The sequence below is a fragment of the Pituophis catenifer genome, unplaced genomic scaffold (genome assembly GCF_029215685.1).
Source record: "Pituophis catenifer annectens isolate HBS135680 unplaced genomic scaffold, rPitCat1.0.hap2 SCAF_2, whole genome shotgun sequence".
NCBI lineage: Eukaryota > Metazoa > Chordata > Lepidosauria > Squamata > Colubridae > Pituophis > Pituophis catenifer.
In genome coordinates this window covers 180,702,635-180,718,092 of record NW_027256882.1, presented here as the reverse complement: position 1 = coordinate 180,718,092, position 15,458 = coordinate 180,702,635, and the positions used below count along the sequence as shown (strand labels likewise).

Genomic DNA, 15,458 nt, shown 5'->3' with positions numbered 1-15,458 from the left:
AAGATAGTTACACTCTATGCTAGATTGGTCAATACAAAACAGAGAATACAATACAAAAAGAATAGCCCTGGAAAGTGGAGCAAATATGGCAAGGGACTTGGAAGCCACATTCCATGAAAAATAGTTAGCCTAAAGAGAAGATTAAAAGGAGATATGTTCATGATATTAAAATACTTGAAAGTTTATTACAAAAAAAGAAGCTATGGATTCAATCTACTTAGTGCCTAACCCTAAGGGTAGGACAAAACCACTGGGTAGATGTTTTAGAGAGAGAAATCCAAACTCAAAATGAGAAATTTTCTAACCATGAGAGCAATTAGGCAGTGGAATAACCTGTCACCTGAGATTGTGGATGCTCCATCACTGAAGGTTTCAAACAAAGGTTGGACAGCCATTTCTCTGGGATGGTTTCAGGATTCCACTCCTATGATTCCATGACTCCATGAACTGCTGTTCACAACATGCAGCTGAATATGGCCAAGAATGGAATTCCCAGTATTCGATTCAAGGGAGAAATTTATTTATCCAGGAAATGTTTTGAGGGGATAAGATTACATCTCTCTTGGGTATTCCTCCTGGATTTCCCCTACCACTCCTTTTTTCTATCTTTCCAGAATAAAATATATTTACCTCGAAGCTTCTCAGAGTTTGGAACATACTTAAGTAGTGCTTTGAATTGCAGCAAGTATTTGCAAACAAAACTGCTTTTCCCAACTGCTATGCTAGCTCAAGGGATTTGCTTCATGGGCTGGCACCTTTTCGAGCTGTCGACTCTCCAGCATTACACAACCACTTTGTCAGGAGCAATCCACTTGCTGACATAGCCCTGCCTTCTGTCACTTTAGTTTCTATACAATGTCCCAGAATGCCCTGGCCCAACACCAATGCATCGCTAGAATCCTGGAAGGAAACTAACAATAAGCTCTAGCTGCCCTTGTTTTAGCTCAACTTGGGCTCAACCATATCATGGAAATGACCATCATCTCCCTTAAAGAAGACTTGCATCATCAATCTGATACAGGTTCCTATGATGCTGCCTGAAGCAGCATCAGTGGATGAATATCTTGTTCCCTACAAGTCTTTTTCTGTTTTCTGTAACTCACTGCAGTCATACCTGTCCCCATGCACTCTAGAGTGGAGGAATCAGGTAATCCAAGCATGAAGAATATAAGAGCTCTGATTAATAGTATCTATTAGAAGAAATGTTAGAGTCACAATTTAAAAATTTCAGCAAAGTGTCCTACTTTCAGATGAGACAAATATATAGGCAACCTATGGGCTGCAAAACCCTTGTCAATTTCGGCTTCTTTTCCCCCCAATGTGGAACAGGGAAACATTCCAATTTTATGAAGGGGAATGGCAGCCTGCATCTGAGCATTGTTTTGGTATCTGCCTTTCCTTTTATCAGCATAAGAAATAACTTTCACAACTGCCCCTTTCTCCCTCGTCCCTACAAGAGTAAATTCCTTCCCACTAAGATTATTGAGAGCCTTGCAAACAGCATTGTTACAGTGAAACACAGATTCATCCTTCCTCTTTTGTTCATGCTCAGGCCTCATTAGTCTTCCTCATTAGTTTTAAAAGAGAGAGATGGTCCTTTATGTGCTTCTGCAAACCATGATTTACCCCAAACCTATTAAGTTGTTCTTGTTTCTCACTGTCCTTGTTCCAGTAGAAATTTTTGCTGATTCTGATCTTCTGTAAGGCTTATCAGAAGAAGTGAAAATGTTAAGATTTAATAATTTTCCTGAAAATACCAGTTAAGCTAACGGATGTATTTTACCTTGCCCTGTAATAAATGGGGATGCCTAGAAAGATGATTTAGTTGTCATCTTTGCACAACTAGATTCTACAATGGAATAGCATAATTTATAGATGAGAGGCCAGCTAGAGAGAAATGGTCTTTGTTGGTATAACTGACACCAGATAGTATGTTCTAATCTAGAAATATTTGTACTACACTACTGCAATTAGGCAACTGAGCTCTAGAGCTGTAGCACTGCTGAAATCTCATCCATATGTCCTGGTGGCTGCGACACAAAATTTACCCACCAACCATTTGCTGAAGATGTTCACAATAGAACCTCCATTTTACTACCAGCCAGTGCTGAGGCAGGCTGAAGCTGTTCCAGCAGGGTGTTTTCCATTTATACCAGCAGACAACCATCCATGTGGACACTCCAGACCCTTTGGAGGAGACTTTGGTGATCTGGTGGCCTCCAACTGGCCCCTCTCATCTGGCTAGGGGCTTTTTACTTCTCTGACAGAGGACTTGACTTGAGAGTTTTTGTTGTTCAGAATGGGGATATTAACCTCAAAAAAGATTGACAGCAAGTCTACCAACAGCTCAATATTCTCTCAATTGGCAGAAGTTTGTCAATCATTTTTTCCTGTTGGAAGCCTGAGGTAACTGAACAAGTGGAAAGGAGTGGCTGCAGGATATCACAGTTGCCTACACAATTCTGAGTTTTTCCATGTGCAAGTACATGGAATGTATAAATAAATATGTACATACATGTATGGCAGTGTGTGCCTGTAGGCATGTGTTTGTGGTGTGTATGAGTGAGAGAAATCTATAGTAAAAGGACATTCTGAAATATTCTTCCTTTTCCCTAACCAATTTGCAAGGTAAATTACTCCACCAGCTGCATTCCTCCTCATTTGACCACCCATATGTATTAAGGTAGTATCCATTTATATTTATTTTGAGGCAAATGATCCCATGCATTCTGTTTGAGTAAGAGGAAGGAACAACACGGAGTTGGAACTGCTTGACTGTCCTCATTCAAGAACTCATTTTTATGTGCAGGCAGCAAAACTGATTGGCTCTGGGGCCAAAGCATGGCAAGACAACCTCTTGGGGGCTATTGGAGCCTATACTGTTTATATATGGACACAACATCCCTCTTGACTCAAAGGTAGGAGGAAGGGTTCCAGGACACTCTTCCTCATTAGTTCTTCTCAAATGACTTTCATTGACAAAAACTACCGTATCCACTGGTATAAAAAGCTGCTAGAAGGGCAATACTTTTGGGTGATTTGCTTTGGGCTCCTTCCACTTTCAAGGAAGCAAGAAAGCCATGCAATTTGCACCCTTCTCAACTTTCCGCCAAACAATTTGCCAAGTGAAGATTATTGTAATTGGCAAGTGGCATTTTAAAGGAGAGCATTTTCACCCAGCAAAACCCTATTTATTTTACTGAGAATGAAATGTTTTACAAAAAGAGGGACTTTTCTGGCCCTGCAGTAAGTATTATGCTTCAATGTATATATATAAACCACTCAGGTAAAAAGTGGTTTGTACTCTTCATCCATACTTGGCCCTTTCTCTTGTTCTTGCTCCATTCTTTGTAACCTGCACTATTATGATAAGTGGGAAATAAGATCACATTAGCTAATCCTGTCCTTATCATACCCTCTGCCCTTCTGATTGTTCATATCTTGGGGAGAAGGGAAAATGGGGGTGGGGGGGAAATCACATAAGACTGAATCACAAATCCCCAGGATAATCAATATTCTAGGTACCAGAATGTCTACAGCCACTTTTCCTCTGGAGATCTTCTCAGCAACACCTGGATTCAAATGGGGCTAGGCAGAAATGGAGGTGATGGAAGGGCCAGCTGACATGGCCATGTTTTCTTTGTATTACCATTATATTCACTCATTATTCCTGAATACAGCTCAGACTATTTCCTGACTCATGTTGTAGCAGATTAGTGGAACTTGAAACAAAACTGTCAACAACAAAAAACCTGCAATAACCAACAGGGTTGATCTTCGAGATTAGAAATCAGGTATTTGAGAAAAACAGAAGGCAGAGCCTGCTGTGCTCTGTGGAAGCAGAAAAATGTTTTCTTCCTTTAGAGGGCAGAATGTCTTGCATTCTAAGGCAAGAAAATACATGCAATGCCCATCCCATCTTCACTGCACCTGCAAACGGTCACCTACTGTTGCTCTTAGTCCAACACACTTGAATCAGGGGCTTTTTCATGGCACTGTGTGAAACCTTGTGTGCAAGAGCAGGAACTCGGAATTCAAGCATGGGTGCTAGGTAAAATTGATTCAGAGATCTGCTGGCAGCTTACTCAAGAGTCATCCTGATCTAAATAAATTCAACATAATTTTATTCTCTACATTCTTACACCAGGGGTGAAATCTAATTTTTTTTGCTACCGGTTCTGTGGGCGTGGCTTGGTGGTAAGGTGACTGGGAGGGCGTGGCTTGTTTGTCAGGTGGGCGTGGCCAAGTCTATGTCACTTCTTTGCCCTTTTTTAACCTACACAACACAACTGGCTCGCCCACAATATAAAAGCAGCTGTGCTAGACCCAAAATGGCCCCTGCAACAAGCAGGAACCTCACATAGCCACAAAAAGCCCAAAAAACCAACTTTCACACTTTACAGACACAAAATTTCACATACAGCTTTGTGAGATTTTGTGTGATTGTGTAGTTAGAGTGAAACACTACAGAAACACACTAAATCTCAGAAAGCTGCACAAATATTATTTTATTTTATTTTATTTTTATTTTTATATAAAAGCAGCTAAATTTAAAACTTCCTAAACTTTAAATGGCTAGGTCTAAAAAAAGAACAACTAAAAAACCCCCCAATTAACTATTTTTTTAAAGCTCCCAAAGGGCAAAAAAACTTACCCAATTGAACAGGGGTCTCCAACCTTGGCAACTTTAAGGCTTGTAGACTTCAACTCCCAGAATTCCTCAGCCAGCTTTGCTTCGCTGGCTGAGGAATTCTGGGAGTTGAAGTCCACAACAGATTCAGTTGCTTGCTGATGCAATGGATGCAGGGATTACAGCAAGGCGTTGCGACCAGCAGCTAAGGTAAGCAAGCTGAGGGTGGGGGGGAGGGATTTTTGCTACCGATTAGCAGGCAGAGCCATTTAAAAGGAAAAAAGTTTTTTTTTTTTTACATGGCTCTGGCGATCCAAGCTGAGTTGCCCGATTAGCAGGCAACTCAGCTGGGATTGTCAGAGCTTGGCTGGTCAGAGCCATTTAAAAGAAAAAAAAAGGCTCTGATGATCGCGGGGCTCAGCTGGGCATGGGGGGTGGGGGCAGGGATTTTTGCTACCGGTTCTCCGAACTGCCCGCCGCCATCACTATCTACTCGCCCGAGCCGGTCGGAATTGGGAGCATTTCACCCCTGTCTTACACCATCTTTCACCCAAAAGGCTTTCAGAAAAATCCACAAAAACAATATGGTCCTTGGCCACCTTAACAAACCCTCTTTCCCTCAGCTGAAGAGCTGCTCCTTTCTAAACTAAGTTAAGGTATGAGTTCAAGTCATTTAAGAGAGTGGAAACCATGAACTGAATTAGAGTACATATGCACAATTGATTGATTTGATTGACTGACTGACTGATTGACTGACTATGTGCCATCAATTCAATTCAAATCTTTATTGTCAGTGCACAACATATGTGCAATGAGATTGGTTGAGCTCCCTCAGTGCACCCCCCGCAACACAATACAACTCACAGTGAAGACAGAAAATCCCTAATCCAATAAATCATATTAACAAAACACCCAGGCCCAGTCACATAGATATATTTTTTCCATGACATTCATTCCTAGTCTGTTCTTTCAGATTTCCCAACAGTGCACTCATTTTCCCTGTAACTGAGTTGAGCCCCCTTGCTGCTGGTCATCCCTTTCTTCTTTTTCCTTCTACCTTTCCCAGCAGTGAAGTCTTCTCTGGAGAGCTTGGTCTTTTCATAATCTGTCTGAAGTAGGATAATTTGAGCCTGGCCATATTTACCTCGTGTGAGAACTTTGGGTGCTCTGTTTGATGATCCATTTGTTGGTTTTCTTGGTTGTCCATGGTGCTCTCAGGAGTCTTCTTCAACACCAACATTCAGAGGTATCAATACTGTTCCTGTCCTGCTCCTCCAAAGTCAAATATGCAGATTTCCTCCCAAATAAGCCTCAAGTTTCCCTTCACCAAGAGCCATGCAAACTAGCTAGATTTGGCAAGTGGTCAGTCATACATTTGTGTTGGAACAAGATGGTGACAATAAAAAGTTGGGCTTGAATTTAAATTGTTAAGGAAAAAATAATAATGGATGCATCATACAGCATCCCACAGTCCTTGAAATATTGGACACTAGGCTGTTTACCCAAAATGGAGTGCCAAGGGACAAAGGAAAATTCTCTGTCCCAAAGGACCTGGTTAATTCAGACTAGATGCTTGGGTGATCCTTCACAGTCTCTAAATGTCATTTAATCTAATTCAAAGCTCACCAAAACAAAATGAAGATTTTCCCAAAGGTTCTATGTCAAAAGGCAAGTGGACTTTCTTATTTTTCCTTGAAGATATTTCACTTCTCACCCAAGAAGCTTCATCAGTTCCAACTGAAACTGATCCCAACCTTTGGGATCACCATGACCTGGATGACTGAGAATCTCCATAGAAAAAATAAAGATTTGTATCTTGTTTCCAATACCATCCCCAATAAATTGATCCTGCTTCTTGTAGCTGCCAGCTGTTTACCCGTAATTGTTGTGCAGCATTCATACAAGGGGAATTTTAATAATAATAATAACAATTAGATAATATTTAAAAGTTGTTGTTAGTTGTGAAGTTATGTCCGACCCATTGTGACCCCATGGACAACGTTCCTCTGGGCATTCCTGTCCTCTACCATCCCCCAGAGTCCATTTAATCTAACGCCGACTGCTTCAGTGACTCCATCCAGCCACCTCATTCTCTGTTGTCCCATTCTTCTTTTGCCCTCAATTGTTCCCAGCATTAGGCTCTTCTCCAGTGAGTCCTTCCTTCTCATTAGGTGGACAAAGTATTTGAGTTTCATCAATGGATTCTCCTTCATGGATTACTGCCTCTCCTTCATGGATTAATGCCTTGTTGTGGCGAAGGGGCTTGTGTAGCTCAATGAAGCTATGAGCTATGCCGTGCCAAGACAGACAGGTCATAGCAGAGAGCTCTGACAAAATGTTATCCACTGGAGAAAGAAATGGCAACCCACTCCAGTATCTTTGCCATGAAAACCCCATGGACAGTACCAAAAGGCAAATATTTAAAAGAGCACCTAATAAAAAAGGAATATATTGACTACGTTCATATATTGATCCATGCTTAGTATATTGAATGTTCTCATTTCACATAGCCTCCTGAACCATAAATTATAAATAGTAAGCTGTTTTTCATACATATTTATTGTATGTATATCCTATCTCAAGGTAATGCACAACGCAACACCCACCCACACACAAAAGCAGCCTTGTGTGGTAGGCTGAGCTGAAAGAGAGTGGCTGGCCTGGTATCATCCAGGCAGCTTCCACAGCTGTGGGTGGACTTGAATGTGGATCGTCCCACTCTTAGTCAGCTCCTTAGTAGCTACAGCACTCTGGTCTTTTCTTATGCAACCATTCCACTTCCTTCACAATATTTTAAGGTTTTGGGGAGATGAGATGCTCACCCTGTATTTGTAAACTAATGCTTTTTATGGCGTCTCTTACTCTCTTTTTATGCAAACAGACACAAAGAGCTAATCTGGAAAAGAGAACAGCTGCTCTCCCTTTGACTGATGATCTGATGATCTGTCCTTGGTTTGTGTCAACAATTCTCAAACTTGATTGAGGTAAATAATAAACAAATAAAATTAAAAATAATAACTGGTAATGTATTTTGTGTAGTTGTTTCAGCTTCTGCAGAAGTTCAAAACTATATATTTTTTGGCAACTGCTTTTTGTTGGGGAAAAATGATTGATTTCAAGATTGGCCCAATTTTGAATTAGTAACACAAATCAATGCATTAAAACATTCTTCCAATTTCAGTGCATTGACTGATAGCACCAGGAACTGCGTCTTTGGAAGTCTCACTCTCTGCATTTATATTTTAAACTAAGGTCAAGTTGTATGTGTGCCACATGTGAATTTTGTATTATAATTCCTGTTTGGGTATATAAGCTCTGGCTTTTTAAAAATGAGATACTACTTAGTTTTTACACTTTACGAACCGCAGTGTCTTCTGATGATACTGCAGCTTAGAGAAATTATATGGAGACAAGGTAAGCCAATTTTAGTAATTACAAAATACTGAGATTATTTCTTTCTCTTTTTCCTCCCCCCCCTCTCTCTCACAGACAATACTATAAGAAATGAGAATTTTCCTAATTTCCTGAAGCATTTTTATTGCACACTGTATAATGGTGTGCCAGACAGAGTAAAAGATTTTTTTTAATTTTTCAAGTACATTATATTTTAGTAATCCCACTTGTGAGATATCATGTGAAAACAATGAATTTTCATTTATTTATATTGTTTATAACAGTGGTCCCCAACCCCCGGTCCGCGGACCGGTGCCGGGCCGTGGAGTACCTGGCACTGGGCCGCGCAGCGGCCGGGGGACATGAACGCTGCAGCGCAAAGGCTCCTGGGCCGTGCGCAATGGGCCGTGCGCAAAAGCTCCTGGGCCGTGCCCCCACCCCTGCGCGCGCTCAGCGGGCCGCGGTGATAAAAAGGTTGGGGACCACTGGTTTATAAGACTTGGAATCTGTTTTACTTGAAGGCAATTCTAAGTGGTGTTCAATTAATGATCCCATGAGATCTTGGTTTTTTATATACTGTATATCATTTTTAGTAATATAGGGATGCTATTGGCACCACTGCATCCATGGGTGCCACATTACTGACTCTCTTTTTCTTGGTTAATCAGCCTAAGTTTTCAATAGCATCAATAGCTCTCTGGGGAAAGCTCTATTCCTAGGAAAGGTGGAAGGAGTTAGCCTGCAACATTTGCATTCTAACCACTACTCCACCAGGGCTCCGGGTGCACTGGAAGGAAGACCTGAAAAACCTATTTAACAACTGATCATCAAGGAGTGATTGTCTATGTGGTCATTGTTTTGATAGCACATAATCAATCAATCAATCAATCAATCAATCAATCAATCAAAACTCTGATTAGGCTTTTGTGATTCCAGATTTTGCATGTTATATCACAAAACATTTGGATCATCAAGGATATGTTTGGATTTCAAAAGAATTGTTTGCAATTTAGGCTCTCAGATCAAAGCAGAACTATGCACTGTCCTCATCTTATGCCCTGGATATTTTCTGAAAATATGTTGTCTGCTTCCTGCCCAGAATTCTGGCTTCCCTAATATGGTGATTTCATTTTAGCTGAGCTCAGATCATTTCAGATTAATGGATACATCCACATAATTTGCTGGAAGCGCTATGGTTTATTTTCTTCTAGGATTGCTTTTTTTAAACACTTGAATCTAGCAACACTGTGGGGGAATTTCCTGATTGTCCGTATCCAAGTACCAATCAGATTTAACCCAATTTATTTGGGAGTAAGGGCAGGAATCAGCCAAGGCTGGCCAAATGCCACATTTTTTTTTTGCAAACTTAACTATATATGTATGTATATACAGTATATATATACTGAATGAGTTTCTTTCCATTCCATTTGTATGGCCTCCTACTTGCAGACATTTTCCTTCTCATTTCAAATAGCAAGTCTCACCTCCTATCTTACCAACAAAGTCAAAGTGAAATCTACACATCTGTTCTCTGCTGTGCACCTTAGTAACTCCACCCCGTCACTACTTCAAACATAGCTATGAGCAAACCAATATTCCCCACCCACACATATATGAACACACTGCAATTACTTCCTTAGATGTACATTAACCATTTTGCTACTGGATTATTGTCACAAGCACAAGCCAAGAGAATCTCAAGATCCACTTAATGCCCAGTACCCTATATTATCTCACGTTCCACTGGAAGTATCACAGCTCACTGATTCTGGTTGCACAATATCAAATTGTATCATCCAATAATTCTTTTCTTGCTGCCTGGAACTTCCATCTCAGCCTATTTATATGCATATGTTGGCAAAATTACAAGTTTACACAATCACACATTCACCTACTTCCACCTAACCACATTTCTCAGTTGCCCCAGTGATTAGTCTGGCTTTGTGAACTTGATACGTTTCTGGTGAACTTTGGTTCTGGGCCCCCTTTCTCGACACTGATGAATCTGTGTGTCTGCCATCCAGATACCTCTTCTCCCTTCCCCCATCCACTCACCTGGGACATTTGGGGGCGCAAATTGATTTCCCGAAGGTTGACGGCTTGAGGCATGAGATTGTTGAGAAGCTGGCAGAGGAGGACACCGTCACGCAAGGCCTGGGCCAAATCACAGACCTGGGCCCCCTCCGAAGTCACTCTGTGGTTGGGTGGCAACACCCGGCACTGGATGAGCCATTGGGCGCACTGCTTCCACAGTTCCATCTCCCGACACCCACAAGTGGCTGCTTCGGCTGCTGGAAGAGCTGCTTTCCACTACCTTCCTCGCAGCTGGGAAAGACAATGAGAAGCCACCAGCTTCCTCTTCTGCAACTGACATCAGACCACAACGACAAGGGCCAGGGTGGGGGCTGGGGAGCTTCCTCACCCCACCCCTGAGAAGGAGGGGCTGAAAAGGAGAAAAATGAGCTCAGTCCTTCCTCCTTGAAGATCATTGCAATAGGGTTTTTTGCAGGAAAATCTCCCTTTGCCATATATCTCTGGTATTCAAGGCCTCTTTTTTCTCATAGCAGCATCATAAAAGTGTTGGGTTGACAACTGCTGGGACACAACATAAAGAAGAGACATGTTACTGGCAGATTCTTAACATGTCTGAGGCAGACTTTGTTGAATTTCTTTTGTTCAGAAAAATCATTCAATTTGTCAGATAAAATAAAAGTAACAGCAAAGAGGAAATAGCCAAGCAAAGCCACAAAAAGCAATGAATTGTAAAAAAAAAAGTTTAACAATAAACACAAAATTGAAACACTTCAATTGTACCATTTTGTGACTCTCTTGGCTAATACTAACCTTTGAACAGGGAACCTTTGAATTCCCACTGTGGAAACTCTTTCTTGGGTTCCTCTAATATAGACTATTCACTTAGGACATCTTTAGTTAGTTGGACTGTTGGGATAAAATGTTGGGAAAAAATATAATAATGTAAAATATTATCTTTTATTAGGAAGATTATATTATGCCACCATATTTCTGGGAAATGCCATTCTGGCATGTTATTATAGTTATTATAGGGTAATTTAGATCTTAGAATTAATTAAAAATCTATTATATGGAAATGGTTGATGCAAGACAGGATTTATATTTTGGGTTAATTAGTAGACAAAAATGATTACCTTATATCATTTTCCATTTTAAATACCGAATATTATCTGTTTAGAATCTTTCAGTAATAGTGATTTGGACAAATGCTACTACCAGTAATGCAGGTAGTCCTTGGTTTACAACCATTTGTTTAATGACAGTACAAAGTTACGATGGCACTGAAAAAAAGTGACATATGACCAGTTCTCACACTTATGACTGTTGCCGTACCCCCATAATCACATGCTCAGACTTCAGGTGCTTGGCAACCGGAGTGTATTTACAATGGTTGCAGTGTTCTGGGGCCCTTGGGGTTCTTGGTCATGAGCAGCCTTCCTAGGTAGCTTCTGACAAGCAAAGTCAATGGGGGAACCCAGATTAATTTAACAACATCATGATTCACTTAACAATCATGGCAAAAAAAAAAGGTTGTAAAATAGGGCATGACTCACTTAACAACTGCCTTGCTTAGCAACAGAAATTTTGGTCTCAATTGTGGACATAAATCGAGGATTTATCCATTAATCCATTTGGCATCTGCAGCTTTCCAAGTTTGGAAACACTCTGTTACAAGTGATCATTAAATCCTTTATAAAATTCTGTGTGTGATGAATTGATTTGATATGTAAACTTAACAAATGAATGGAATAAATAATTAGAAGTTCTTATTTTGCTCAGAAAGTGGGAAGAGGTCTTTATACCATTCCCCAAAATGTAAATAGATCTTAGATTTGTCTTATTCAATACATAATAATGTTTTGGACTGACTTCAGTGTCACTGGTTTAAATACTTAACACAGGAAATACATTATAAATTATACTGGTTAATATTTTTCCCGTGTTGTTTTTAATTGAAGCTCGAAAACTTATGACCCACTGGGTCACCGTTTCAGAGATATTTCCTTGCCAGATTCCTCAATGTCCAGCACTGGCAGAGATTCTAATGTACTTGTAAAGTTCTTAAAAATTCAGGGAGATATTCAGATATCTGTCTTGAAAATAGCCTATGTTGGAGTTGATCATAAGAAAGGTTTTATAACATTTTGCATTATGTCATGAAATGTTTTATGATAATTTTTATGTCATAAAATGTTGTATGAAATTTGCCAAATTTCAATTTCATAGGAGTCACGGGGTTCCATATTTGGACACATTCTAAAAGTTAGCCCATTTGAAGTGCTGTGGTTTAAAAATAGTTCCCGTACACAGCACCATTTCACCCAGTTAAAGGTTGCACACAAACATGAGAGTTTTAGTAATATATAGATTGTTGTTGGATATTGGTTAGCAAGATAAAATGCATTTAAACCCTGGCCCATCCTCATGCTCCCCTCACCAATCTCTGCCTATTGAAACTTAGAAAAAACAGCTTCGATTGATATCAATACAATTTATATTTCTAAAACTAATTGCTATTTGGGGAATGAGAATATTGACTACTGTAAAAGTCTCTCCTGTTGTATAGCAATTTGTTTACTAAAGCAACTTGGTTTCAATCATACTTTTTCTCTAAATCTAATTGCTACAGATGGGCGGTAAAGGAGACAAAGCCTCAGACTGGATCTAAATGGTTTTTGAGCTATGTTCCAGGATGCTGAGGGGAAAAACCAGTGGAATACTGTACAGAGTTTGGATTATGACAACTGAGCCATGTTGTTCAGAAAGAAAGAACCTCAAATTATTCTCAACTCTTAATGACATTCATGTCATTTTGTTGGCAACACCAAGGAAGTGGGTGGGTTCTCATGTGTTCTGAGATGCTTCTTCAGTTCCTAGTGTACCCTTAGCTCTGAGCTTTCTGGTGATTTCCCATCCAGACAATGACTAAGTCTAACCCTGATTTTCAGAATCAGTATCTTTGAGTATTTAGGGAAAGAATTTTGAAGAATATTCCACAGAAAAGCATACTGAATATGAAGGTGATTCTGTTTTTTAAAAAAGTTTATGTTTGCGCTGTATTTTCTTGGAGTTGATAGTCTGGAGGCAGCACTAACAGTGTTAACTAACCAGATAGACCCTTTCCAAGCTCGCCAAATTGTCTCATGTACTTGGTGCTCTTTCTTCTCAGCTAACATTTATATAAAATTAATAGAAAATAATGTATAAAGTATCATTATATCTGGACCCCTATTTGATGGCTTTCCCAAAATCGTAAGGAAGCATCTCCACACTTCCAAAAAAAAAACAAAACAAAAAAAAACCCACCCACCCACACACACACACACACAAGTCCAAAATAATTCTGAACTAGCAGAATGGATCAAACTACTAATCTTTTTTTACTGTGATAGTTTTGAAATGCAAATATTCAAGTAGTCTGGGATTATCACATTTACATATTGGCATGGCTGAGTAAACTTGACCTCACTGAGGAAATGCAAGAATTCCATTCAGCTACCATTCGGCTGCTTTAACTCCATTTACTGTGTTGCTAACCTCTTCTTTTTTCTGAAGTCTGATGAGATGAATCTGCTCTTTCTTGTAGAAACCAGGCTTTTCAGTCTTCTGCATCAAGGATCTGGGTAGAACAGGCTCGAAGTGGCAGAGTAGCTGCCATCTGGTACATAGCAAAAAACTGGAAAGGAAAACTGGTCTGCCGCCATTATGCTCCCTCATCTTCTGGCAGGTTGCAAATGTTCAAAAGGCACATGAGAGGAAAAAGGAGCAACAGATTAGTAAAATTATGGGGAAACCACACCTTGAATAAGAAATAATAGAGATGTAAAAATGAACTCAATAGTACATAAATATTTTAAAATGTAATTGAATGTATGTAGCTTGGGTGGTAGTTGGGCCGTTGGTCTGACCTATGAGCTTGGCAATTTGGTTGCAAATGTTTCATCACCATTCGAGGAGACATCATCAGTGCACTTTGAATTGTGCTCTTCTGTCAGAGCACTGGCCTTTAAATACCTTTTTATGTGACGCAAATTAGTGTGCGTGTTGCTTGTTTGGCTACTTCTGAGTCATGGTCTGACTTCAAACTGTTTGATTGGCTGGCTGTTGTTACCGAGGCATGGTCTATGGTTTTAAGTACCATCTGTGTGATGTAAATTAGTGTTGTTTGTTTAGATAATCTTTCTCTCCTTGATTTCACCTGGGTTACAACTCTGGTCCTAGTTAGATCAAATTTGTGTCCTTCTGAATGAAGCTTCATGGGCAGACATGAGGGATTTGACTTTGGTCTGGCCTCTCCTGCAGTTTAGTTAAAATGTCCATGGAAGACAGTGCCTGCAACTGGAAGGGAGGAAAAGTGCCTGCAACACTGCAACAGCCTAATCTGGCCAAGATATGGGCAGATCATGCTAGTGACTCTCTCAGAATAACAGAGTTGGAAGGGACCTTGGAGATCTTTTAGTCCAAACCCTGCTCAAGCAGGAGATCCTATACCATTCCAGACAGTCCAATCTTTTTAAAGCTTCCAGTGATGGAGCACCCACAACCTCTGAAGGCAAACGGTTCCATTGGTTAATTGTTCTCACTGTTAGAAATTTCTCCTTACTTCTAGGTTGTTTCTCTCCTTGATTAGTCCATTGTTTCTTTTTCTTGCCTTCTGGTGCTTTGGAAAACAAGCTGATCCCTTCTTCTTTGTGACAGCCCCTCAAATATTGGAACACTGCTATCATGTCACCCATAGTTCTTCTTTTCACTAGACTAGACAAAGCCAATTCTTGAAACTGTTCTTTGTATTTTTTAGCCTCCAACCTCCTAGTCATCCTTGTTAGTTATGTCAATGAGGAAGCATCATGGATCATGTATATGGCAAAAAAAAAAAAAAAAGTCAGGAGAAGAAAGAAAAAAACACTAATATCTGAAAAAGCTAAATAATATTAAGTTGCCATAAAATATCTTTTTAGAAGGGACCACAGTAGTGTTTGCCTGCCAATGTTTTAGTGCTGCCAAATAAAGATATAAGAAGCAAATTTGCCAAAAGGATTGGTCTGAAAGTATTGCCAATACAATTTGTTTTTAGTATGGATCAGAATGCTTGCTCATTGTCTGAGGTCAAGCTATTGCTACAGAACTGGCAATGGTTTCAGGTTTACAGTTTAAAAGACAATAGTTCTAGGAACTAATCATTTGTAATAGTTGAAACTTGAAAGTATAACCCTAATTCAAGTAGACATTGTATGTTTGTTCATTTTTGAAAACATAAAACTACAATTATTTTGTCTATCACTCTCAATCTTCAACAAGGACAAACTACAAAGTGGGATCATTTCATCTGCCCTCCTGAATTACTAACAGAGTACTTTTTGAGTATTTAAATCCCTGAAGATCTTGTCCAAGAACCTAGTCA

At 39.8% G+C, this 15,458-nt stretch overlaps 1 protein-coding gene across 1 annotated transcript in view; it reads right to left on the bottom strand.

Annotated features, from left to right (window-relative positions):
* Positions 1-10,282, bottom strand: part of VAV1 (vav guanine nucleotide exchange factor 1) — a 57,914-nt gene extending 47,632 nt beyond the window's left edge. The window contains exon 1 of the mRNA XM_070938231.1: positions 10,079-10,282. Coding sequence (XP_070794332.1) covers positions 10,079-10,282 — 204 coding nt within the window. The remainder of the gene's footprint in view (positions 1-10,078) is intronic.
* Positions 10,283-15,458: the final 5,176 nt, after the last annotated feature.